Source organism: Seriola aureovittata, chromosome 1 (genome assembly GCF_021018895.1).
Source record: "Seriola aureovittata isolate HTS-2021-v1 ecotype China chromosome 1, ASM2101889v1, whole genome shotgun sequence".
Lineage (NCBI taxonomy): Eukaryota > Metazoa > Chordata > Actinopteri > Carangiformes > Carangidae > Seriola > Seriola aureovittata.
Window position 1 is genome coordinate 27,710,153 of NC_079364.1, and position 15,107 is coordinate 27,725,259.

Below are 15,107 nucleotides of genomic sequence, written 5' to 3' on the forward strand. Positions count from 1 at the left end.
CTGATATCGATATATCGGCCGATATATATAGAAACACTTGTGAAAAAGATATGTAATGAAAGCAGGATATTTTACAGTTCAACAATAAACTTTTTTGTCCAAAATGACATCAGTGCACTGAAACGGTAAACTTCACTGGGAACTAAATAAAATAACTATAAAAATAAATAACTAACATAAGAAAAACATAAGAACAAATATGTTATATGTTATATATATATATATATATATATATATATATATATATATATATAATTTGAATGAAAACAAAGGATCAAATATGCATAAAATGCTGCCTATATAACTTGACTTGACCCGAGGATTTACACAGCATTATTAGTTCTTAATAAAAGTATTCATATCAGCGCATATCGGAGAATATATGCACCAATACTGATATATCTGTGATAGGCCAATACTGGACGATAAAATCATAAGGCGAGTACTGTCAGCCTATGATTTTTTTAAGCACTGTGATGGTCAAAGACACACTGTAATAAGCCATAAAGTGCTGCTGGGACTGATTTATACAGTGCAACCAGCTGGAAACAAAATAAGAAGAGACAAAGGAAAGAAACATAGTAATGAGAGATGACAGACAATGGCAGCAGGTCAGACAGTAGAAAGAGATTTTATTTTCTGCCTGACTGGCAGAGCTGTTGGACAGAGTGCTTTTCAGGGGAGCGTTTGTCCTGCTGGTTGTACTGTCCGACATCTACAGGACCCTGCCTTTCATCTTTCTCAGCTTGAGTGGCAGGTTGCACAAAAAAAGTCCTACATCTGAAAAAAGAATGACCATATTGGTCCAAATGTAAGACAACTCTGAACAAAATACCAATGAATAATCCACAGACCTCACTGTCATCAGTTTTTATAGGGACTGTTTCTCTCTTTAAAAATGTACTAATTAGCACAGTTGACAGTAGTTAAGTGTAGTTCATCAAGGATGTGTCATGATAGTATAGACTCCTTAATTCAGCTTGCTGCCTGTAAGTCATCTCACGCTGACGTCAAGCAGCGTGGGTCATGCAAACGTGTGACCTTGCTATATTTATACAAGCACTCAATAAAATATTCAACATTTTCAGGTGTTTAAAAAGATGGGGCATGAATTTTAATTACACATGAATAATGTACTCACAATCTGTCCTCCCTTTATAGCACTCACTAACACAACCCCTGTCTTTTTTATTGATAATGCAGCAACATTCATTTCAGTCGCTATAGGTTTATAACAATCACATGAAAAGTGGAGTTAGAAAGCAACTGCTGGAATTTACATGAACTGTGAGAGCTAGAGATAACAAATCCACAATATAATTAATCTACATCCCCCTCTCAGAATGAGTCACCTGCCAACTGCTGTGAGGATAAACACCTCATCAAGTTCAATAGCCCCCATGAGCTGCAACGGAATACAAAAGGGATTGTACTGTACTGAGGCAGGTAAAACGGTAAGGCAGAAAATATATACCATTTGAAATTCAATTTTTAGAGAATATAATCATTGAGCTTTAAAATGGAACATCTGAGAGAAATCTCAGTAATGTATCCACCGTCTTGTAGACCTTTATTGTCATCTGAATAGTATATTTGAGGGAGATTAACCGAAGGTAAATCACTACCTGCTGATGCATGATTCATTTATTGTGTTGTGGCAGGTCTATCACAGTCAGTGGTTTCAAACCTATGTTGTAAACAATCTTTACATCATATACAGCTCGAATACAACATCTGCTACACTTTGAAGAACTATAATTCTACCTTTAAGTGTTGTCTTACTTAATCTCTTGTTTTTCTGGAGGGGTATGAGCGAGTACACTAGTGAAGTACAAAAGGAGGAAGGGAATAATATCCTGCTACACATCTATAGCTCTCGTCTTTCAATGGTCTGATCACCACCAATAGAAATCACATTACACACATAAACACACAACTCTTTCACTCTGGGCTGTTGCTATAGAGACACTAATAAAATTGTCAGAAGAACTGAAATATTTTCCCTGCTGTGGCTTGAGTGACAAGAGCTTCTGACAGCTGGAAGACACAAAGAGCACTGGACCTACAGCAAGGCACTGATACTGCCAGACTAATAATGTGTTCACGTTTGGCATAACAAACAAACAAACAAACAAACAAACAAACAAACAAACAAACAAACAAACAAACAAACAAACAAAGGCTGTACCAGTTGGATTTGCAGCACAACTGTTAGCCATACTAGTTAGTTTCAAACCAAGATGACATTGTAGGTAGATGTAGAAAAGGTTGCCATGGTGACTCCCTAGAATAGGCTCCATTTTAATTTCATAAAAGGGGTAGAATCCATGCAGTTTTGGCCCGGAATAGATGAAGAAAAGCTATGGCCATAGTTGTGTCTTACACAGCAACTGCCCTTTATAAAAAACCTCCATGTAAAACAACTTACACCAGAAGTAAGAAATCTTTGAAAGAGTCAAATATTGCTACAACTGCCTATCCAGCAGCACATCATACTGCTAACTGCGTCATGCTACTCATAAAGTGTACATATACACTGCTTGACTTGCTCCCCAGTTTACCTGATTGCCTGCCTGGCACTGAGCCTTCTGTTTATGATCTGAGCAAGGGAGTGCGTGCCTGCCCACTGCCTCAAATCATTTCTGTCTTGTACAGTATCTGTATATAGGTTTCAGTTTTGTATATACTGTATATGTCGCATATAGTATAGTCCATAAATTAATAATATACAGAAAGTAATAAGCAGCAGAAATAAAGTATATGAAAAAAAAATAACGGCCTGTATGGACATGTGCATTACCACAGGTTAGAGAGAACTCCATAACTAACAGCAGCAGCAGTGTCGCAGGGATGCTCTGAGATCAGTGGATCAAAGTCTCAGAGACCAGTACACACAGTGCCATTGATATCATAGCTGATCATTATGTCTTTATGGTGATGTTTTCTTTACATTTAACCCACAGATTGTGTGTGGTGTGATTCTGGACTCTTGTAAACTAAAGTCCTTAGAGACCCAATACGCTCAGCTCGAGAGATGACAATCTGAGTGGCACAACTGTGGTGAGGGCCGATAACAGATGGTTTATCAAGTGCAGTGGAGTGGCCTGATCAATAGGAAGTAGATTGGAGTGTCATCCTGGGCAAAATGAAGTTTAGGTTTATGCATCAACTGAGCCAAAGCAGTAGCCTCACAAGCTGACCTGGCATCATGGGTTATGGTTGAATTTACTTTTAATATACTATTTTAACAAGGTAGTTTTAAAGAACTAATGATGATCCAACAGATCTGGTTAACTCCCTAATCCTCTATGTAGGCCACTAAAAGATGAAGCAAATCCACTGTACTGGTTTACCTTTTCAAAAATGCTGAAACATAATTCTTATGATAAAATGGGCCATGGGGTTGATTTTAGTCAGAAAGTAATATTTGAATAAAGGAACTTACTTTGACTTCTTCCTGTAGTTTTCCAAATCGCACAGTGCCATTCAGTATCCTGCTGATGAATCCCTGCTTTTCCTGCTGAAGAACTGAAGCCTGGTGAGGTAGAGAGGGGAGATGGGAGGTTACTGATCTAAGAGTGGAACACAGAGGGGGGTGGAGTGCACAATTGGATGAAGGAAATTGGAAATAAGGATTATGGGAGAGATGGGTAAAAGAAAAGAAGGAAAGACTGTTGAAACTTGCAGTCGCCCTTTGAGAGGCACAAACACTGCCACAAACTACCTATTTTCAGTTTTATATAATCAATGATTTTAAAAGGGGTACATGGAAATTACAGAAGCGATTAGCAATACAAATTAAATATCAAATTATTAACCCAAACAATTTCTGTCAGCATATAACACAGCTGGTGCACTGATTCCTAATCTGACTTCTCTCTGCCTCTAAAAAGTTACAAATCTGCACAGATTTGTTAAAAGAGGGTCGGAGTTTCATTGTGCCCTCAGTAAATGTTAATTTACTATAATTTCATTTAGAGAATTAATCTAATAAACTGTCTTTTTGAAAGAGTTTCAGTCCCTAATTGTATAATTACCAGGATTTCACCAGGAAATAACTTGATATTCACTACAAAATGCAGAAAAGAGAGTGTAACTCAAAATTTTAAGAAACATCAGCAAGCTGTCTAAACATAAAATACTGTTATCCTGGTGGTCTCAGTCACTGAAGTCAACAACAATTAAAATTTAACTGATGTGCCAGTGTTCTTTAAATGTGGACATAGAAACAGTTCTGCTGCTCTGTGCTCCAGCCAAAATGCAGCAAATAAACAACTATAATAGCTTAAATACCAGCACACACACACACACACACACACACACACACACACACACACACACACACACACATCATTGTGGTCACCTTGTCCTCATCCAGAAAAAATAGGTTCTTGTTAGCTTTAGACCTGCTGCCTCTAATATAGTGTCAAGCTGACCTTCTACAAGCTCTTGCTTATCGTCTAAACAGATATGGCAAAGTCCCTGCATCCATTAACATTTACCAGAAAAAATTTTCTCCATTCTTCTTCCAGACATGACGCTGACTGAGCCAAGTACATACTGAAGTACTTCCTTTGCTTTCAACTATTTGTTTCAGATAAGCTCTAGTTTTTGATTTAATAAGAGGTATATTGTGGCTTGATTTTGATCAAATTGAAGCCTTTGTCAAGTAAAAATTATTTCTTTTGTGATGCCTGTCACCTCGTTTTAGTTTTTGCAGCTGTCAGCAGCCTGCACATAAATCAAGCTCATTTAGTAAACTAACAGAACTAGGAGGCTGTTAATTAACTTTTCTGGAGTGAGAGCACTGCCTTCTCAAGGGTATGTGGCCTGGAGTTGGCGCTCGCAACACTTCCACTAGTCCACTAGAAAAGAAATGTCATTCTGGACAATTCCCATTGTTCAATCTTACCTAAATCATTTATCACTCCCAAAATTATAATATGTCCAAATCTTTAAGCTTGATTACTTCATATTCATTCCATAGAAGTTATTAAACAAATGTTATATATGTTGTTATGTAATGTTATATACACACATCTATACATCTCTCTTCTACCCAGTTATCCTGGATAAATGCGTTGCATGATGGAAGTCTCAAAGACACAATTATACACAATCCACAATCTTGACATATACGTTTATATATGTGTTATTTTTTCTAATATAATTATATTGTCTGTGACACTTTGGAAATATTGTCTACCTCATATTCAGGCCAATAAAGCATATTGAATTGAAAATTGAACTTGGTGGGACAGTGCAGCAGGTCCAACAGACGCTCTGTGATGTCTCTCTGAAATCCTGAGGGAAATGCAGCCAAACTGTAAGTGTCTTCTCAGTACAGGGCTATTGCTAGCTGCAGCGGTTTTCCATTTATTGCTCAATCAATGTACCAGTAAGCCATGACAGTCAACCAGCATGTAATACCAGAACGATGAGTCTATCCGAACTAAATGGAATGCAGTTGTTTCCAATTACACCTGTGCTTTTCCCGCTGTGACAAGTCTATTGCAGGCACCTCAGTAAATTCAGTCGAATGCATAATTAGTCACACTTATCATACTTACACAGTTGTCCCTGCATTTTACTGCTGACATGAAGAGTGTGCCTCAGATTGCAGGGGAAACTGCACCTGTTTGATAAATGAAGTCCCCAGGCGCAAAAGGTTTTGGAAGAGTTTTTTGTTTTTTTTGTCTCTGTGGATCTGTTGCTGCTTCTCACTATATGCAGAGGGCAGCATTATGGTTTCCAAGCATTTCCCAGGTTGTCCGTGCTGCTGTAGTATTTCCTGACTGTCAAATTGTGCTCTGGGTGCCTGCCAGCTCTGCTGTGGTTGTTTTTATAATCCCACCTGCCTGCACACTAATTAAATACCTAGCAAATGATCAAGTACACTGCTGTCAAATCATACGGCTGACACTTCTAGTGACAGCCTAAAGGTTAAATAAACTCTATAGTTCCAAAAACAACTCTCTATATATTATATGATTAATATAAAATTGCTGTACAGTATCAGTAACATCAGTAGTACCCTGTGTAGTAGTTGGTCTCTCTCCTGCGAAACATGCTCTGCCACAGAAATGACAGCTCCAAGGTAATGCCGAATCTTTTCCTCCTTCAACACACACTCTTCCTTCTGCCGCTTCAATACACTCATCCTCCTCTCAGCCTTCCTGGATGATGGAGAGACGGGACAGAAGAACAGAATAGGTAAACGAGGATTAAAGCAAAAGATGGAGAAAAAGAGTAGGGAGAAAAAATATGCAATGGGATGGAGAGGGATAGGAGGACTGCAAAACACAGGAGCACAAACCGGAGGAGCGAGGAGATTTAGGAAAAATGTAACAGGGGTTAAGGATAAGGAAGATAGCAGATATAAGTGTAGGAAAGGAACAGAAAAGAGAAGAGAGCTTAGTGGATAATATCTTGAGACCCTGTCAGCTCGATGCAGGCAGGGTGAAAAAACTGTTGGTTAATCAAACACCTCCCAACAATCTTCACACTTCAGAATGAGAAAGACAACATTAATCTCAACTTGCCTACAGGGAGCAGAGGAAGGTTGCAGAGACCAGAGCAGATTTTAGAACGGCTATAATCCCTGACACAAAATATATGATGCACTGTTGGAAAATAACCTGATCTGAACGATAGTATTTGTGATGCTGTCTCAAAGCCACTGTAAACTTCAGCTTATGCCTGTACAGTGGTTTAAATAACATCACCCTAGGAATTTCATGTTTTTCTTTTCATTTTTTGGAGTGAGAATATTTATCTAAACATGAGAAAAACTTCAGTTGTGGGCAATTTGATTTAACGAGGTATTCATGTTTCTTCCTGTTTAGTTTGGTGAGATTTTCCATGTCACACCTTGATTCAGTAATTATTAGCCAAAACTGTAACCATTAGAGGCACTGCACAGGCAGTTTTTTATCCTAGCTGAATGCACCTCTGTCTATTTTGGGCAGAGCTATCTTGGGAACTATACATAGTCATTAAACGTCCATGCACTAATAAGAAAAAGATGAACATGTGAACAGGTGGAACAAAGCTACCAGACTGAAGGAGATGTCCAACAAACACAGTTTGTACCCACACAGTCCCTAGAAGAGCCCTAAACAAGTAAAAAAGTGAAAACACACTATTGATTGAAATAACTACATTCTTCTGCATTTAACAACATAATAAAATTACTTTATACCATATTATTAAGAACCACATACCAATCTTAGAATGCTTAGAACATGTCCATTTAACTACCGGTACCTATTTTTAACTACATAATGCATAGCTTTGTGCTAAAATGTTTGTTCAACAAAAAAACACATTTTAAAATATGCCAAATAATAATAGCTGGAGCAGTACTGACCACACATTTTAGTCTCATCTAAAGTAGCAGTAGCAATAATAACAGTAGCAGTACACCCTTAACCTTTATTTATTCAGGGGAGTTCACTGAGAGCCAAGTTGACTTTTTCAGGTAAGTTCTGATCATACAGTTGTATACACTCACACCTGGAACCTGCCCAGCACAACCACATGCTAATCTGTTGGCCACTGAGCAGCTAGGGGTTAGAGACCTTGCTCAAAACATGGTCATGGTCAAACAACACACAACACACAACCCACAGGTCTGGAGAAGAGCATTTGTATAGTCCAATCTTTTGACATGAAGTGTGTGGTAATGTAATATCCCACTTTTGAACAAGCTGCTCCATCTGTTTGTTGTAACAGCTACCTGCTCAGCTTCACAAAGTGACTGCTTCATCTCCTGCATAATTTTTGGACTTAGACTGTAACCTAATTTACTTTGACTGTAGTGTCCTAAATCCAGTTTGGGTGTAAATCCAAATATACTTTGACCTGACCAAAAGCATGTCTAAGACGCAAATCCATCAAGGATCTGTGTGGCATGTGCCAGGATTCATGTGTGAGATGACAGCAGACAAAGAACTGTGAATGTTTAGTACCTGTTGGCTTGTCTGGTAAGCTCAAGCTCAGCCTCCATTCTCTTTATATCAGCAGTCAGATTGGCTTTGTCCAGAGCCAGACTCCTATTCTCTTCCTGCAGACGGGACACTCTAAGATGCAGCTGGTCCATCTCACTCTTGTTCTTTTTCTCCTGCTGCTCCAGCTGCCTGAGAGCCAAAAGCGGACTTTACAGCACATTATAACACAACATCTGCTACTTGATCAGTGTTTCCCCTAGGCTGACAGCCTTGGGGGAACAGGTGTGCGTGGGGGGGGTGTGGGGAAGCAGGCTCGAGTAGCATGTTCCTGTAGTAGAGGAGGCAGCAGTTTCCACAGGTCCACAGTCATACACCCACATTTCTAGGACCCTAGTTTTTCATGCAGCTGCCACCTACTAAGTCAGAAAGTAGTATTTGCGTGGTGTCGTTGCCCAATCCATATTAGAAACACGATTTGTTCTACACACACTAACCCTACCCCTATTTTTACCCAATTCAGTAGTTGGCGCTGTCACAAAAAAGGTCCTAGAAGCTCCTAGAAATGTGGTCCTTGGACAGCGGTCATGAAACTGCAGCAACTAGCATCCTCACCACTGTCACCAGTGACTGATATCTTGGCCTGACTTTCAGACATTTGGGGTCGACATCTGTCTATTGGAGAGGGATTTATAACACTTGGAAAGCTTTTATTGCACTGAACGTCAACCTATCTCTCCTCTGCTCTACAAGTAAATGACAGCAAGTGTAGAGTACAGTCGCTCACACTGAGTAGAAATGAAATGAGTGTACATACAGTAGGTAATTGACATAAATAAAATACTTTTAATTAATAAATGTATCCTGTCACTATATAATGTACCAATATACTAACTAATCCTAACTTACATCTTTACACTACTTATTTAGATTGATATGTGTAAAGCCTACGGGCTTTCTTTCCCTCCTCAATCAAACATAACTAAAACAGTTACAGCTATGATTCTGCTCTACCACATTAATGTATTTTTCACATCCCGGTGCCTCTCTGTTGCAATTAAAAGCACAAATCCTCAGGGGCTACTCATTTGCTCTTCTCATCTAGTTCCTGTTTTATATGCTACAAATCAAATCTACACTGAATTAATAAACTGAACTAAAACTTAGCTGAGGTGAAGTGTTAGCAATGAGGAGCTCTGACATCTGGCATTTCTGGATGAGAATATGGACTTCTATACAGCAAGTGAGAATTTGTATTACTTATAAACTGTTATACACATAAACTGTTCAGGGTTTGTGTTAAGTTCTTCTTATTCTCGCTTCAACACAGAGAGAAAACAACGGTGCCCTCACTTAGAAGAAGGACAGTTGTTGATACTGATTCATTCATATTTTAGAAATATTCAATAAAATAAGACATTGATGCAGTACCCTCTGAGTTTCCCAGCAATGTTGCAGTGTTCATCCCAGGTGACAGCATCCTTCAAGCGGGCCTGCAGAACTTGGACCTCCCTCATATTTTTCTGCACCTGCCTCCTGCTCTCTTCCAGATCCTCCTGCAAATGCTGCTTTTCTGCCTCTAACAACTGCAGTTGCTTAGACACCTTGGATACTACAGAGAGGAGAAGGGAAATTGAGTGTAAACAGTCTAAATGAAAGCAGAGTGGATCAGAGAAAAGAACCTGCATCTAAAGTTAGCTATAAGAACTTGATTTTTAAATTTAAGTTTTTCACTGTAGCCAGTACCTTCAGAGTGGTGTTTACTATGGTTGGCCTTGGCCTTAACATGCTGAGCCTCAAGTTGATCAATCAAAACCTGGTTCTCCTTCAAAACCAGAATGGCCTGTTGTTGTAGCTCATGACTGTAGAGTGAAAGAGAGAGGGAGAGAGATTATGTCTATACTTACACAGGCAAAGCACAAAGTCATTTCAGGAATAACATGAATATAGCAGTTATAAATTATCAAACAAAAACACATATCACTGTATTAACTGGTACTGAATAGGTTATACCTTTTTCTTTATAATCTTATATTGATTTTATAAAAGAATTGTATTACATACACCTTTTTAAGTTAAATGTAATGCGTTCTTTATCCTCATAACTAGTTTTGGATGCATTAGTGGACTGGAGAACAATCAGTGATCTCTGAGTGAAAGAGCCTGAAAAACACAGGATTTACCATTTGACCTGAAAATCTATGGAATGAGCATCAAGCTAGAGATGGTGAGTCACTTAAATGATTACTTTGTTTGCATGCAAACTGATGTACTGTAAACAGCTCTTAACACTTTGTCTTACATATTAGGACAGCACAATAATAGGTAATATATTCTACAGTAACAAAAGTGAAATCTGATCAGGAGTTTCCAACCTGGAGTTCCTTTTTCTCTTATAATCATCAGTAAATGGGGTGATATGGTTGTCATTAAATGTGGTAGTGTTGTCATAATCATGAATACTGGATAGTAAATAACTGTTCAGTATTCAGTGGTCGACTCAGTAAGTTGGTCTCTATAAGAGCACTTTCTGAATACACTGAATGTAAATGTGTGCAAATGTATAAGTAGTAATACACACACCTACTACTAGAGAGCAACAGCAACAATGTTAGATGGACAATTTAATAGATTAATGTCTCAAACTGCAGCTGTTTCATGTTAAAGTGAAAGCAATTATCTGACTCACCAGAGCTACTTACTATGAGAAGATACTGTAAGTTTGTAAGTGTCAGTGAGCTAGAGGGACCATGAAAGAAATAGTAGTGAAGGGGAAGATATAGGAGCACAGAGGAAAATGTAAAGGTTTTACAACTTTTTTTTTATCATTTCACACAATATACTGGAAACATTAGTAACAGGCCCCAAGACAGACAAGAGGAGGTATTTCCACTACGAGGAGAATGAGTGGTGACAGTCAAGCAAGTGCTGACAGTGTTGAACCACCAAACGCACGCACACACGCACACGCACACGCACACACACACACACACACACACACACACACACACACACACACACACACACAGAATAGATTTCTTCTTACCAGTCTTTCTGGCTGACCCCTCCAACCTTTGCAGTTTCATCATGGAGTCTCTTATTTTCTTTGATCACCTGCTCTACATGAACACGCAACCTCTTCACCTCCTCCTGTTACAAGCAGACACAGACACACAAAGACCTCTGATTTCAAGGATGCAAGATAAGAGCTTTTAAACTGGAAAAAAAAACAGAACTCTACTCCAAGGGTTAGGGATCCCGTAGCCAGACACCATTCCTGACTGTGACTACAACCTGTGCTCCTGTTGGCACTGTTACTGTTACCACCATGCACATAAACCTGCTGAGTACAATCTCACTGGCAACTGAATAGTCCAATGCATGACACTCTTTTTCCCTGAAGACTGTCACTGAATGCTTTTTGATTCTTATTTGTCTAATAGGAACAAAAGAAGGCTGTGTGAAAAATGTCAAGTTTCTTTTGAAGGATCTCTAATCGGCATCCAATAAATTCTTCTCTTCTTCATTTTCTTTTGACAGTTGAAATAACCTATTATTATCAAAGTCTGTGCTTGAGGATGAAGAAAAACTAAATTTCAGTTCCTCCACCATTTACAGTAACAGCCTTACAACAAATACCATTGTTTCCCTCTACAATCATAGTTTAAGTTATGCACAGCCTCAACACTGTTTAGGTAGCCATTTTATAAAAAAATAAATAAAAAAAACAACACCTAGACAAATACTCTGTCATGTTCACCACAAAGTGTATTGCTGGTTTTGATCCCATGGGTTGCATATATCCAAGGCAACACATGTTGATTAACTTTTTGCTGCTCCGATAACACAGCCCACTAACATTATCATGAAAGTTGACATCATAGCTGACTGAGGGGATAATAAATAGAAACTCACACAAATGCATACAATGAGTCATAAACACTTTTACCTCTGTGGTTTGCAGAAGTGCATCTTTCTCTTTTATCCTCTCTTCGTAGGCCAGCAGTAGAGGAGATAAATACTTTGTGTCAAGCTACAAAAAAAGGACAAACAGAAATTATTCAAATTAGCTACAACATCAAATAAATCTATTCCCATATAGGTCTCACTGAAGGCAGGAAATCACTTTTGAGCTCACTAGTCACAGTGGTTGGTAAATCTGAGCCATACCACATGCAAATGGGCTTTATTTTCCTTATTTACTCTGCAGGGTTCCAGTAATTGTGGACAGATACTGAACAACCTGTCATTCTGATTTGGTCATTTGAGTGATGGCGCATACCTTCTTTCTTTCGTGCAATTATTTTAGTGAATCTGGCCCTGAACTTCCAAACTATCAGACTGAGCAGGAATGATTTCACTCATTAAATCTATTTCATGAGGTTGAGATGGAAAAGACTGGCCAGCCTTTTAACTTAATAGGCATTATTTTAAATTATCATCCACCTGTATTAAAAATAAATTACTTGGCTATTAAACTAGCTAGCCATGTTAAAAATATTGATTAGCTAAATTTGACCATTAACCACCTTAGATTACTGTCATGTTATATTAGTGTAATCATTTATACAGGGATGAGGAGACCCTGAAAAAGTCAGTCAGCATATCATCATCATAGCCATGGTCAATAATGTATGTCAGCTTTAAATGTCCTTCACACACCCAAAACAATTTAAGTAACTGTAGAAAAAAATGTTTTGTATTTTGCCGTTTCTTCTGTACAAGGAATGGAAACATTTCACAGGAAATCTATTCCAACGTTTTCTGTAGTAAAGAATATCACAGTTGTATAGTAACAACAGAACCAAAGGGGAATCAAAAGTAAATGATAATGTTTATGTGACCTATGGAATTAGATCATTTTAACCAACTGAACCTATTCACACTTCTTCTTTCCCTTATTACTGCATTATTTTACTGTAAAACTACTAACTAATCATTTTTCTTGATCTTATGCTTTCACCAGCCACACGTCAACTGTCCATGATGAGGGCTAGCAGAGCCATGCAACTACAGAGGAAACTGGTAATGATGAGAGCAGAAGATCTCCCGGTGTGAAGGCACAGCGTGCGGAGCCATGATTAACGCACACAACAGCCCAGAATGGACAGAGAGCCACAGACAGGAATAAGAATCTCTTTTAGTCCAACAAATCAGATGGAAGGACACACAAAAAGAAAACCTTATGCTCAGCGGGGTTCTGGTTCGAAGGCAGAATTTTATCTTAAAGGTTTGGCTGCAAAGAAATGCTAAAGCTATGAAAATAAAGTGATGTGCTGGTAATAGATTCTGTACGAAAGCTGACTAAATTAAAGTAAGAAGAGAGGTGATAAAAGGATTACATTACAGGACAAAATGGACTAAAATTTATCGTGGTGGAGAACAGAGAAGAAGAGGTGAATACAGTAGAACTCAGACACATCTGGTTTAATTTAATTTTGGCAACTTGAGCTGACTGATAAGTGGGAAGGTTCTCAGTGCCATTCCCTGACAGTAGGGGCTCTACAGATAAGCTTTTTAAGGCTGGCTATTTAAGTTCACTGCCAAAACTCTCCTGATGCAGGTACAAGCCTATGACAGTTCTATGTCAGCTACAACCAGGTGTAAGGAGGTCACATTCATTGTCGCTATGTAAATTTGATTGAGTGTATTTCCACAAAACATGATTATATTCTGTATCAAAAACACTGAAGAGAGTCAAACATAAGAACTTCACTTCATACATAAAATGAGGTACTACTCAGAAGCAGAGGAGTCATCTTGTATCTTGTCATACCTCCTGTTTGGACAGTGGTCGGAAGCGGGTTTGGTAGCGGCTCAGTTCCACATTCAGACGGTGAACTGTCAATTTGAGGGCATCATTTTCATCCACCAGCTCCTGAGCATGTTGCCTCAGATTCTGTAGTTCTGCCTGACTGCCTGGAAGCACAGTGCGTCAGGTTATAAATATTTTTGAGATATTAAATAATGATCTTATTCAGAGTACCATGATACTTAAAAAGAAAGTACTAGAACAATTCATAAATCTCAAAATATTACAATAGTTTACAAACAAGAAATGTCACAGTCAAGACCTTAAAGTCCTTACAATATGAAACACAAGCTATGCTTATTATTACATTTTTAGGAGGAAAGAACAGAAAGAACGGGTAAAATCTAATCTTGAGAAAACTACTGTATGGCAGGGTGGGTTAGTGAGACACTCCATATGGTCTGCTGGCTGACACTGAACCTCAACCTGAGAAAGGAAAACAGAATTTCCCCCTCGGAGTATAATAAAGAGTACATAATCAATGTGTCACTGGCAGAGACCGCAGGAGAACTCCAGTACTTTTCCATACTGCTCGTTCCAGCCCACCAGGAGGTCAGAGTCGCTAACCACCAAATTCAGCCTGCTGCCCATTTACACTGCCAATTTTCCATCCTCCTTTAAACTCTTTTTGATTTTCTTCACTTTCATGTGTCTTTTCATTGTTCCCTCTCCCCCTTCTTCTCATCATTCTGAGGAGGTGCTGTGGGAATCGAGAGTCAGAGTCGTATCTACTCCCAGCACAATCTCCACCTCCTTCCTTTACCCTTGCATCATTCCCTCTCTCTTTCTCATTTCCCCTTCATCCCCTTTCCTCTGATACTCCTTCCTTCACTCTGTTGATTCTCTTTCTGTCTCTCTGTATATGTACAGTGGCTCCTCCACCCTACCTGCTGATGACCTCAGGTTTGAGGAGGCTTGGCTGTGACTGATTTCCTGTTCCAGGTGCTGCAGTCTCTCCTCCAGTAGCGTTTGTTCACCTGCCATTCTTGCTTTCTTCGGCAGGGCCTGTACCACCTTCCTCTGCACCTCACTGTACGCCTTCCTGGGCTGTGGAGATGGCTGGGTGGGGTGTTTTGGGGTTTTGGCTTGGGTGGATTGGCTGGGGTGGTCAGTGGTTAGGATGGGTAGCACAGCTGAAATATGACAGGTAAACACTTTTAATGGCAGTACATAGAATAATAGATGGAAATGTACTATATTCCTAAAACATATAATAGAGTCAGAGGATTACTTGTGGGAATACTTCAAGCAAGTATCCCACATGGCTGTTACATAAACAAAGACATTTGTAGAGTAAGCAGAGATACATTTCTTGAAATATTATACATAACAAAAGCATAATAATTTGA

At 38.9% G+C, this 15,107-nt stretch overlaps 1 protein-coding gene across 4 annotated transcripts in view; it reads right to left on the reverse strand.

Annotated features, from left to right (window-relative positions):
• cep89 (centrosomal protein 89) overlaps positions 1 to 15,107 on the reverse strand; it is a 54,282-nt gene that overhangs the window by 31,053 nt on the left and 8,122 nt on the right. For 3 of the 4 annotated variants that reach the window (XM_056382988.1, XM_056383006.1, XM_056382997.1), the window contains exons 7-15: positions 14,646 to 14,891; positions 13,723 to 13,865; positions 11,896 to 11,979; positions 10,993 to 11,096; positions 9,693 to 9,808; positions 9,378 to 9,558; positions 7,971 to 8,138; positions 6,035 to 6,176; positions 3,446 to 3,535 (exon numbers count right to left, since the gene is read on the reverse strand). In XM_056382988.1, coding sequence (XP_056238963.1) covers positions 3,446 to 3,535; positions 6,035 to 6,176; positions 7,971 to 8,138; positions 9,378 to 9,558; positions 9,693 to 9,808; positions 10,993 to 11,096; positions 11,896 to 11,979; positions 13,723 to 13,865; positions 14,646 to 14,891 — 1,274 coding nt within the window. Of the gene's footprint in view, positions 1 to 690; positions 781 to 3,445; positions 3,536 to 6,034; positions 6,177 to 7,970; positions 8,139 to 9,377; positions 9,559 to 9,692; positions 9,809 to 10,992; positions 11,097 to 11,895; positions 11,980 to 13,722; positions 13,866 to 14,645; positions 14,892 to 15,107 lie in introns of those variants that run through there. The other variant, XM_056383015.1, reaches the window with a different exon arrangement.